This window comes from Gossypium hirsutum, chromosome D12, assembly GCF_007990345.1.
Source record: "Gossypium hirsutum isolate 1008001.06 chromosome D12, Gossypium_hirsutum_v2.1, whole genome shotgun sequence".
NCBI lineage: Eukaryota > Viridiplantae > Streptophyta > Magnoliopsida > Malvales > Malvaceae > Gossypium > Gossypium hirsutum.
In genome coordinates this window covers 49,717,942-49,729,793 of record NC_053448.1, presented here as the reverse complement: position 1 = coordinate 49,729,793, position 11,852 = coordinate 49,717,942, and the positions used below count along the sequence as shown (strand labels likewise).

The window sequence follows — 11,852 nt, the reverse complement described above, 5'->3', positions numbered from 1 at the left end:
AGAAGAATATTGATTTGGACATGCGAAAATGAAAATGGGTGTATCGGATAATGTATTTTTGAATATTCAACATCAATTTAAAATAATGATTTAGCTTTTATAATAATTTTGGTTCAATTTTCAAGTTTGAAATTTCATTGAATTTGCACAATTTTTTTATTAAATATTCAAGCAAATAATTTTAAAATTTATTTAAAATAAGAATAGAGACATGTACACAAAATAAATAAAAGAGATGTCATTTTCAGATGGCAAAATTACATTAAATAGGGAAGCCCCTACCCGATAAAACAAAACAAAACAAAACATAACATGCTTTGTGAATTTTTTTTTTAAGATATTCGATTCATTTTTGCGAATTTTATGAATATTTTTTATAATAATATTATATAATGTTAAAATTGGAGTAGTTATTTATTTAGGAAATGTAGGTATTCTAAGGATATGCATTTTGATATAATTTCTAAAGACATTAATTTTGGCAAAATATAATCCTTTTTAGTGACATACAACACTTCGGACATTACAAGAAAAAAAAGAGGAAAATTACTATTGAATTTAATTCAACATTTATATTATAACTATTGTTCAATTTTTTTTTAAAATACTATTTTTTATTTTTATAAATTGGAGCTGGAAATAAATGTTATAATTTTGTGATTATAAAATATTCTTATAAAAGAAGAAGAAGAAAAAAATCTCATCAATGATAGGAGAGGTGGGGTTTACAGGACAAAATAAACTTAAGGCCTCTACCTACACATGGACCCTACCCTCTCGGCGGCCTTGGAGATAATTTTACTAGTTTCAATTTTGAAAGGGTAAACTTCATCAATTGTGTAAATTTTTTCTATTATTTAGTCGTTTCATTTTATCATTAAATTATTTAAAATTTTTTATTTAAGTTATTAAGTTGTTAAAATCGATGCTATATAGTTTTATCTATTCGCATTGTCTATACTAATAAAAAACTCTCTTTCCTATTTTCTTTTTTATTTTATGAAAACAACATTCAAGTTCAACGTTATGAATCTACGGATTGAAATCCAAGTACCTTTTTTTTCTTCGATATCTGACATTGATTGTTAGATCGATTTAGAAATAATGTATGTTTTTCTATTTATCGATGTGTACTAGAGTTTAGGGGTTTTTTTTTATGAATAGAAGAACATATCTTATATCCGAATTGATCTAATAGTCAATACCAAAGATCGAAAAAAATAATATTAATCTTCAAATAATCACTTGAAATTCGCTAACAGTTTTTTTCTTGTTTTCTCCATCAGCAATTTTAAGTTCCAACATATAATAGGTTTAATTTTTAAATGAAAATATATAGTTTTTAATTTTCAAAGTTGCAAAATTATATAACATTAAAAAAATGGGTAGAAACTTCATGTTCTTTTGTGATAACAAACAAAAAAAAATTAAATTTCACTGAGATAAATATACAATTTTTTAGAAAAAAATGAAAAATATAATTTCCACCCACGTGTTTCACATAGACCAACAAGTTTGGACTTGGGACCCACCAAGGTCTTCTCCAAATCAAACAAAATTACTTTATCTTCTTCAAATTGTTTTGATATTTCATAATAAAATATAAATAAAATAGTAATATAAAGTAGAAGTGAAATATTCTACTTTTTACCCCATTTAATTACAATCCAATCCATCCACTTTTGCTTTCAGTCTAATTTAGTTAAAAGTATATTTTAAAAATAAAATGCATAAAAAATAAATTTAGTCCCTAACATTTATTCAATTTAGTTTTTATTATTATTTTGGATCATTTGCCTTCAACTTTTAAAATTTAATTAAATTATTTGCTTTTAAACAAAAAATTGACTAAACTGTTAAAATTTTAATAGCATTGAAGTGGCCACTCGCATGACAGTCCAAGTATAAGTTATAAAAATTTAAAAATAATTAATAAAAATATTCAAAAAATCAACAACTTTTATAAAAGTTCATAGAAACTTTTAGTAAATTTATCCATCTTAGCTGTAAAATATATTTAAAATGCCATGAGTTGTACCAATAAAATTTTAGCAGTTCATCTAAAAGCAAGACTAAATTTTAAAAGTTGAAGATAAAAATGACAAAAAAAAACAACCAAAATGATAATAAATAAATATTAAAAGCTAAAATTATCTTTATATCAAAAAGAAAAACAGTAACATATAAGGAAACCCTTGATTTTGGATTACATATAAAAAAAATATTGAGAGACAATCCATAAATATTGGACCACTCAGTAAATTTATTAATAAAATAAAATAAATTGAAAATATAAAAAAATTAAAAAAATATAATGGGATGAATAATATGAGTAAGATTGTTTATTCTAAAAATAATTATTCATATTTTCCATGGGAAAAAAAAAGCATATTCGTAAACAAGATCTATCAGTTTCAAGCAACTGATTTGATGAGTATACTGTATCTATTTGTAGCAGAATCTCTGTCTTTCTTATTTATTTAATTTTTTTAATATATTAAGAATTCAATACTAAACTAAAAAGGCTAAGATAATTAAAAGAAATATAATATAAAAAAGAAAAAAAAGAAAAGGTGGAAATTTGTAAGGCACAGCAGCTAGCCATGGAAACAGATATAACCACTGAAAAAGACAGCGAATCATATGCCTTACTTAAGCTTGCAAAACTGTTTAAGAAGCTTTGAGTAATATGCTCATAGCAAGTTGTTCTTCAACACAAATCTCCCTTACTTAGCTGTTCACTTTACTTCATTTTATTAATTGCCTTTACATTAAGAACGCTTTTGTGAAGATGATTCAACCAGAGCAATGCCTCCTTTCCTTTTTATATATATACATAAATTATTGTTTTTCTTTGCTGATTGGGTTTTGCATGTGTTGGTTTTCTCTCTGGCTGTCTGAGCACTTTGTAAATTATTATTATTTTTACTATTTTCTTTTCATCATCAACCATACAACGCCAATATAAAATTATGTTAAAACCCAAGTGTTCTTCTTGTGAATATACTTTGGGTTTTATTAACATTTTCCAGAGCTGTCTAATAATAAACCATGGCTTGTGGGCTTTGGACCTTGTAAGTGTTTAATAGCTTTGGTTAGGGAATCGTTTTCTGTTAGAATTTTTTTTGGTTAGAAAGGAAAAAAAAATTTAAAAAACCCTTACTGCTGTTCTTTTCATACTTGTTTCTTTATTTGTTATTGAAAATTTAGCAAAACCCCATGTTGGTTTCATACTCAGAATTGCAGGGGTTTCTTCTTGATTCCTGCTTTTCATGTTTGTTTGCAGGTGGTGCTTGGAATCTTGAATTCATGATAGTTTGAGGCAGAAGTTCAGTTAGTCTGGTTTCAAAGACCAAGTATTTAGTTTTTTTTTTTGTCTGAACAAGACATGGAGGAGGTCTTGTTGATCTCAAGATTCATTACCAGAAGTTTGATTTTGTTGAGTCTTTGGTTCCTATGCTTCCCTCCAGGAGTTGTCTGCGACACTGGAAATGTGTCAGCTTCTTCAAATTCTTCTTCAAAGCCAAAAGTTATAAACATTGGAGCTTTGTTCACGTTGAATTCAGTCCTTGGAGAAGCAGCAAAGCCTGCAATTCAAGCTGCCGTTGATGATGTCAATTCTGATCCCACCATTCTTAATGGGGTACAATTGAAACTCCTCATAAGCGACACAAACTGCAGTGGGTTTATTGGAACCATGGAAGGTATTTTCTTCTATACCCTGCAACTTTTTATTCATCTTCAACAACTATTTGTCTGTTTAAACTTGCTGGATTGTATTTATCTTTTAAGCAATTAAACTGGGCTATAGTTGTAGACAGAAAATCAGTATCTTCTAAAGGGTATAAGGAAGCCAGTGGCTCTTTTTTTTGTGTATAAAGTAATTTCCTGATAGTAGGAGATACCCATGTGGGACACAATGAGAATGGTGTAAGAATATCATTTTGTCTGTCATCATGCATATGTTTATTCAACAATGCTACAAATCTGTAGTTACTTTTTGTGCTTCCCAAACTGTCTGATACTTGGAAATGCATTAGTTGACTGCTGTTCTATTTTGAACTACTTTTATTGATTAGTAACTCAACTTTAACCTGTTGTCCTTGTTTGTGCAGCTTTGCAGCTAATGGAAAGTGATGTTGTTGTTGCAATTGGTCCACAATCTTCTGGAATATCTCATGTCATCTCCCATGTTGTTAATGAGCTTCATGTCCCTCTTCTTTCATTTGGAGCTACAGATCCTACTCTTTCTTCCATGCAGTATCCATATTTCCTCCGTACTACACCAAGCGACCACTTCCAGATGTATGCGATTGCTGATATAGTTGACTATTATGGCTGGCGGGAAGTAATAGCGATATTTGTGGATGATGATTATGGAAGAAGTGGGATTTCTGTTTTGGGTGATGCCCTGGCCAAAAAACGTGCCAAGATTTCTTATAAGGCCGCCTTCAGCCCTGGAGACACCGAAAGTAAGATTAATGACTTGCTTGTGGAGGTTAACCTGATGGAGTCTCGTGTTTATGTAGTTCATGTGAATCCAGATACTGGTCTGAATATCTTTTCTGTTGCTAAGGCTCTTAATATGATGGGTAGTGGCTATGTTTGGATTGCTACAGATTGGCTTCCTTCATACTTAGATTCAAAGGACGCAGTTGATTCTAACACAATGAATATCTTGCAAGGGGTTATCGCTCTCCGCCATTACACCCCTGATACTGATCTCAAGAAGAGTTTTATGTCTAAGTGGAACAACCTAAAATATAAGGGAAGTGCAGGTCATGCAGGTTTCAATTCATATGCGCTTTATGCTTATGATTCGGTTTGGTTGGCTGCACATGCCCTTGATGTTTTTCTCAATGAAGGTGGGAATTTATCTTTCTCTTATGACCCGAAATTGCATGATACAAATGGCAGCATGCTGCATCTAGCATCCCTTCGTGTGTTTAATGGCGGCGAACAACTTCTTCAAACACTTCTGAGGATGAACTTCACTGGTGTAAGTGGACAGATTCAGTTTGATCCGGACAAACATTTAGTTCATCCAGCATATGATGTTCTTAATATTGTTGGAACCGGAACTCGTAGAATTGGTTACTGGTCGAATTATTCTCATCTATCGGTTGTTCCCCCGGAGACCTTATACACGAAACCTCCCAATATCTCTATTGGCAGTCAACATTTTTACAGTGTAATATGGCCTGGTGATACTACCTCAACACCGAGGGGATGGGTATTCCCTAACAATGGGCAGCCTCTGCGAATCGCTGTCCCCAACCGAGTGGGTTATAAGGAGTTTGCCTCGAAAGACAAGAGTCCTCAGGGTGTAAGAGGATACTGCATTGATGTCTTTGAAGCTGCAATAAGCTTGCTCCCATATGCTGTCCCTCGCACATATATGTTATATGGAGATGGTAAAAGAAATCCAAGCTATAATGAACTTGTCAGCAGGGTTGCTCAAAATGTGAGTATCAGCTTTAACTGGTATAACTTAGATGATAGGCCTTTGGATATAGCTAATCTGATATTGTGTGAATGTTTTGGACTTTCGGTTCCCTACTAAAAATCGAGGGGCTAGTAACTATCTTGACTTGCTCCTTTCTTATTTTAGGTATATGATGCTGCAGTTGGAGATATTACGATTGTCACGAACAGGACAAAGATTGTAGATTTTACACAGCCTTATATGGAATCTGGACTGGTTGTTGTTGCACTGGTGAAAGAGGCAAAGTCAAACCCTTGGGCATTCCTCAAGCCATTTACTGCAGAAATGTGGTTTGTCACTGCTCTGTTCTTTCTTTTTGTTGGAGCTGTAGTGTGGATTCTTGAGCACCGGATAAACAGTGAATTTCGTGGTCCTCCCAGACGACAGCTTATAACAGTTTGTTGGTTAGTCTATTTAACTCATTAGCGACCCTCTTTTCAGTAGATGGCTCCATCATATTAAATTTAACTTATAAATTACAGTGTTATATTGTGAAAATCATAGCATAAATCTTTATGAGAGTTCACATTTTATCTGTGCATCATATTTCATGGTTCCATGCATGTACGCTGAGGCTGCAACAACAGGCTCGGATTTGTTATGACTGTGTATGGTTGCTGTTGATTGGAGTTAATTTCTATTAGCTCACTAGATGGGTTATATTAACATTTCCCCCCTAATTCCAGGTTTAGCTTCTCAACGATGTTTTTCTCGCACAGTAAGTAAATCATTTTACTCCCTATGAATTCTGTTTATATTAATAATATGCTTCTACAAAAATCCGTGCTAGAAACTTGTAAAATCCTCTTTGATTCGGCTTAATGCAGGAGAAAACACAGTGAGCTCTTTGGGACGAATGGTGTTGATCATATGGCTATTTGTAGTTCTGATTATTAACTCGAGCTACACTGCTAGTTTGACATCGATACTTACCGTGCAGCAGCTAACATCAGGGATTCAGGGGATTGATAGCTTGATCTCAAGTACTGAACCTATTGGAATCCAAGACGGTTCATTTGCATTGAACTATTTGGTTGACGAGCTCAATATAGCACAATCTAGGATAGTTAAATTAAAAAATCCAGAAGCATATCTCAGAGCCCTTAAGCTTGGACCGAAGAAGGGTGGCGTAGCTGCCATCGTTGATGAGCTTCCTTATGTCGAACTCTTCTTATCAAACACCAATTGTTTATACAGGATAGTTGGGCCAGAATTTACAAAGAGCGGATGGGGCTTTGTAAGTATCAACATCAAACTTCCTACAGTGATTTTATGGCGATGCAACTCTAATTATTTGCTTCCGAAATGTAATCCATTGTAGTTGTCATTGTCATTCATGGTTTCAGGCTTTCCAAAGGGACTCCCCTCTTGCAGTTGATATGTCAACTGCTATCCTCCAACTCTCGGAAAACGGGGATCTCCAGAAAATCCATAACAAATGGCTGACACACAGCGAGTGCTCGAGTCAAGTCAACCAAGTGGACGAGAACAAACTTTCCCTTAACAGCTTTTGGGGCCTGTTCCTCATTTGTGGCATTGCTTGCGTACTGTCTCTTACTATATTCTGCTGTAGAGTCTTTACACAGTACCGCAGATTCAGCCCCGAAGATGAGGAAAGTGAGATTGAGACAATCGAACCGTCAAGGTCAAGTCGACGGTCCATCCGCTCAACAAGCTTCAAGCAGATTATTGACTTTGTAGATAAGAAAGAAGAAGAGATTAAGGAGATGTTGAAGAGAAAGAACAGTAATAGTAATAAACAACAAACTAGCATCCATAGCTTCTCAGATGGTCAAGCAAGTTCACCTTCCTAAGAGAAAAAAAAATCCAAACACATTTTTGATTGGATATTTGGAACTTCAAATATTTCTTTTTTATCTGTTTATATTATAGAATCTGAATTAATACAAAATTCATAAATCCAATTATCAGAATTCCATTGCCTTGGTTGATTTTCAATTTTCTGTAGGAAAATCAGAAATTGTTGGCCTCATTTTGCAGTACTATCATACAACAATGAAGTTCAAAATTTTCGATTCTCAAAGTTTTCACATTTTTATTTATTTATTCCAATATTTTCTCTCTCTCAAAATTCCATTGGAGTTAATTTAATAGTGTTGACGCGTTGTAGAACTTCCCTTTTTATATTCATTAGAAAATAAGAGAAATATTATATCTTTCCAAATCAAAATTTAAAGTAATGTTATGTCATTTTTATTTCGTTCAAGCAAAATCTATTTTGTGAAATGTAATATATTAAATGATTAAAAATTAAATAAATTATTTATAAGTGTTGATTAAAAGATCATTGATTAAAAAATAAAAAGGATATTTATTTATTTAAATTTCAAGCAAATAAACATTTTAATTTACTCAAAATTTGATATGTGTAAATAAAATATAAAACATGAGGATTGAATTATTATGAAAATGTTGAAATTGACATTAATTAATATAAACAAATTTGATGTCGTAAAATAAAATAAAAATAATGGAAAAATCCTCCCATATGTTGGAGGTTTGAGAAAATAAAAGCATCTAGAAAGTAGTAGTGATAGGGTCCAAAATGAATGTCCCTACCTTACTCTACCATTTACCATAATGCCGGTCAACCGTTCCGTTAAAGTAGTCACTATTTCGTCGCTAGAAAGGTCTCATTGCAAGTTGAAACTGAAAACGGGAGCGCATTTTCCAAAAATATCGAAGATTATGAGAATTTATTAACCCAGGATTTTGTTTTCCTTTTTTCTCATGGTCAAATCATCATCATAATAACATTAGATTGAGGTGGCCATCAAAAGTGAGGAACTATGACCCAGTTTTGCCCCAGAATGGCTAGACACAACTTTAGGCACAGACTTCAGCGTCGCGTTTTGGTTTTGCGACGCTGCTTTTGTTGTTTTTGGGACAGACTTCTCATGTGTTCCCCCGGGAAACCTATTAGGTATCGTATGTTATCGCGTGCTCCCACCCCCGCCGTTCCTTCTGCCGCCGCTGACGGCAGTATTGTAGCTTCTTCCAGGAACCTCACGCCCTCGCCTTTCTGTCATCCTAAGGACTCCGATTTGGTTCCTTTGAAGATCAGTCTCTTGGGTGATCCTCAAATTGGAAAAACTAGTTTTCTGGTTTGTTCTTAAACACTACAACTATATATCTAACATTATTTTTTCTTTTCATAATTTTCATATTTATGTTTTGAAGGCGAAATATATTGGGGATGAGAAAGATGAACAGGGAGAAGGCCATCAGGAGAAAGGATTGCATTTGATGGATAAAACATTTGTCGTAGAAGGAGCCAGAATATATTACAGCATCTGGGAAGTTGATGGTATCCCATTTTTTTTTTCTTCAAAAAAATTCAGGTTTTAATTTTGTTTACTTATATATATACATATTACATACATCAAAACTGACAACTCGTTTGTTTATTAATTGAAAATGCAGGAGCTGAGAAATCTCCGGATCATATTCCAAAGGCTTGCCAAGACTCTGTAGCAATTCTATTCATGTTTGATCTAACAAGCAGATGTACTCTAAACAAGTATGATCCTCAACCATTGACTCCATTCTCTAATCTCTATATTTCAATCAACAATGTCTTTCCTGGAACTTCAAGATCTGGGTAGTATTCTAAATTGAAGGGGTCTTTATATTCTGTGGTTTGCAGTGTCATAAGCTGGTATCAAGAAGCAAGGAAATGGAATCAGGTTTTCACTTCTGTCTTTTACGTTTTACCATACCATACCATTGTTGAAAACTTCATATTCCTGATCATGCAAAGTTTGATGATGCAGACAGCAATACCAATTTTAATAGGAACCAAATTTGATGAATTCATCCAACTTCCCATTGATTTGCAGTGGACGATAGCCAGTCAGGTATATCTGTGTTACCATTCTTGTTGAAGCCTGAATCAATCAATCAAACAGAACAAATTCCACTTGTTTAATGGAACCATTTTAGGAACATTGGATAGTTGTATGTAAATAAAGCTCTGTCATCGATGTTGAATTTTGATTTGTTATTTATGACAGGCAAGAGCATATGCAAAGGCCATAAATGCTACACTATTCTTTTCAAGTGCTACATACAACATCAATGTAAACAAGATCTTCAAATTCGTTACTGCCAAGTTATTCGATCTGCCATGGACAGTAGAACGCAATCTTACCATTGGAGAACCCATCATTGATTTCTAAATTTTCATTCTGTACACACACAAAAGAAAAAAAAGCTGCCCAAATTTCCAAAGAGATTGATCCTTAGCCAACCGGTCACCAGATTTGAAGTAATTATGGTCTAGTGATGATTCGAGTTGTTTAACGGAGCAGTACTGTTGGAGACCCCATATTCTCCACAGTTATGATAGGAGAAAGAAAAATGTAAGAAGCTGCAAGGAACTAAGCATATTTAACGAAGTCTTTGTATTTATGTAACATGCATCATACATAGTTATACCATTGTTGATACCCCGCAGGCAAGTTCAAGTTGTCGTAATATAATGATATTTAGTTCGACCCTCCCAAAAAATAATGATATTTAGCAAGTTGAGTACAAATCTCCATCTTCGCAATTTAGTTTCTTATTCTTAAGTTTCAAGTGATATTAAAAAGAAAATAAGACTGTAGATGATCATTGGGTCAAAATGCAAATCGCTAATAAATAGTTTCATCGTATTCTACCGCTGATCAGTGCGTCCCGGATTCAGTTGAGCAAACTTGTCAACCAATATTTTATAAATATAATTATTTTTGTAAAATAAAAGTGAAAATTTATGATAAAACTCAATGACTACGTGAATAGATTGAATCTATAGAGGTTAAATAAAGGATAAATTCTAAATTTAGTGATTTATGTTTGCTTAACTTTTAAAAATTACGATATGATCGCTAATGTTATCAATGTGTTATATTATGATCATTAAGTTTTAACGATATGATGCTAAGCTAATGCACTACACCAAAACAGGCTTTTAGTGGCACTTTTAGCTGCGTTTGGACAAAAAACGCCGGTAAAAATTAAGCATTAGCGGCGCTTTCTGGAAATCGCCACTAAAGATTGAGCATTAGTGGCGTTTTTAAAAAAATGCTGCTAAAAATGAGCATTAGCGGTGTTTTTCAAAAAAACGCCGCAAAAAACCTTAGCCCAACGGTGTCGTTTTCTAACATTTCGTGGCTTTAGCGGCGTTTTTCAAAAAGCGCCGCTAATGCCTGGGTCTTTAGCGGCGTTTTTGGAAAAGCGCCGCTAATGGTAGGGGTTTTAGCGGCGTTTTTGGAAAAGCGCCGCTAAAAACATTTTATCTTACTTGGTTTATTTATATTAATTAAATAAAATTCAATTTATTTCTAATTGAATATTTAAAATATTCAGAAAAAAATAATAACACGTAGAAATAATTTGAAAATAGAACACATGGAACAATTAAAATACCATCATTTAAAATAATTTTAAAGTTTTTTAGGTATATGATTAATTTAAGATTTAAGGCCGGTTTAGGAGTTACTGTTTTAAGGTTTATGGAGTATGGATTTAAGGATTATGGATTAGGGATTATGGTTTAAGGGTTGAGATTTAAGGTTTAGGGGTTAGTGGTTAGGGGTTTAGGGGTTAAGAGTTAGGGACTTAGGGTTTATGAGTTCATGGGTCAAGTTAGGGTTTTGGGTTTAGATTAATTATTTTTAATTTATTTTTAAATATTTTTTTAATTTATATATTAAATAATTTCATATATAATTGAAAAAGATAAGATAGTATTAATTTTAAAATAATTAATTAATTATTATTATAGTTTAGGGTTGATATGGTTTACGGTATATGGTTAATTTAAGATTTAAGGCAAGTTTAGGAGTTACTATTTTAAGGTTTAGGGATTATATATGAATTTAGGGATTATAGTTTAAGTGTTAGGATTTAAGGTTTAGGGATTAAGAGTTAGGGGTTAGGGGTTAAGAGTTAGGGATTTAGGGTTTCAAGGGTCGAATTAAGGTTTAAGGTTTAGATTAATTAGTTTTTTTAATTTATATTAAATATGTTATTATATAATTGTAAAAGAGATAATAATAAATTTAATATATAGAAATTATGAGTATAGTTTATATTATTTAAGAGATATATAATAGATAGACTTTATATATATTGAATGGTTAATTTAGGGTTTAAGGTTTATTTGAGATTTGTTAAATGATACAATTTTATACAATTAATTAATGTTTTTATATTTAAAAATATTTAATTTAAACCATTTGATATATTTGATATGGATATATAGGTAATTATTTAATTTGGATAGGACCAAATTATAAGAAAAAAATACAAAAATAAAAATGAAATAAAAAACTAAAATTTATAATATTATCTAATTCTTGTA

At 32.3% G+C, this 11,852-nt stretch overlaps 2 protein-coding genes across 7 annotated transcripts; both read left to right on the top strand.

The window, feature by feature from the left end:
- The first annotated feature begins 2,622 nt into the window (after positions 1-2,622).
- Positions 2,623-7,459, top strand: LOC107946336 (glutamate receptor 3.4). 6 transcript variants are annotated; one of them, XM_041106960.1, is made up of 7 exons: positions 2,630-3,074; positions 3,287-3,704; positions 4,116-5,464; positions 5,612-5,889; positions 6,172-6,203; positions 6,313-6,722; positions 6,807-7,459. In XM_041106960.1, the coding sequence occupies exons 2-7, from the start codon at positions 3,389-3,391 to the stop codon at positions 6,861-6,863; spliced, it is 2,442 nt and encodes an 813-aa protein (XP_040962894.1). In that variant the 5' UTR covers positions 2,630-3,074; positions 3,287-3,388; the 3' UTR covers positions 6,864-7,459. The 6 variants fall into 6 exon arrangements, 5 of the variants coding, with proteins under 5 accessions (XP_040962895.1, XP_040962894.1, XP_016736093.2 ...); XM_016880603.2 differs by having other exon boundaries at positions 2,635-3,074; positions 6,832-7,459; XM_016880602.2 differs by having other exon boundaries at positions 2,636-2,791; positions 6,832-7,459.
- A 664-nt stretch (positions 7,460-8,123) lies between these two features.
- Positions 8,124-10,043, top strand: LOC107946333 (septum-promoting GTP-binding protein 1). The gene is made up of 6 exons (XM_016880600.2): positions 8,124-8,610; positions 8,687-8,813; positions 8,930-9,026; positions 9,153-9,192; positions 9,280-9,363; positions 9,520-10,043. The coding sequence occupies exons 1-6, from the start codon at positions 8,296-8,298 to the stop codon at positions 9,682-9,684; spliced, it is 828 nt and encodes a 275-aa protein (XP_016736089.2). The 5' UTR covers positions 8,124-8,295; the 3' UTR covers positions 9,685-10,043.
- Positions 10,044-11,852: the final 1,809 nt, after the last annotated feature.

Excerpts from the sequence above, each read along its gene's own strand:
- LOC107946333 (XM_016880600.2), top strand. The coding sequence starts at position 8,296 with ATGACCCAGTTTTGCCCCAGAATGGCTAGACACAACTTTAGGCACAGA. Across the intron at positions 9,193-9,279 it reads AAGCAAGGAAATGGAATCAG|ACAGCAATACCAATTTTAAT; the intron begins GTTTTCACTTCT and ends TTGATGATGCAG. Across the intron at positions 9,364-9,519 it reads AGTGGACGATAGCCAGTCAG|GCAAGAGCATATGCAAAGGC; the intron begins GTATATCTGTGT and ends TATTTATGACAG.
- LOC107946336 (XM_016880603.2), top strand. The coding sequence starts at position 3,389 with ATGGAGGAGGTCTTGTTGATCTCAAGATTCATTACCAGAAGTTTGATT. Across the intron at positions 5,890-6,171 it reads CAGCTTATAACAGTTTGTTG|GTTTAGCTTCTCAACGATGT; the intron begins GTTAGTCTATTT and ends CCCTAATTCCAG. Across the intron at positions 6,204-6,312 it reads AACGATGTTTTTCTCGCACA|GAGAAAACACAGTGAGCTCT; the intron begins GTAAGTAAATCA and ends GGCTTAATGCAG.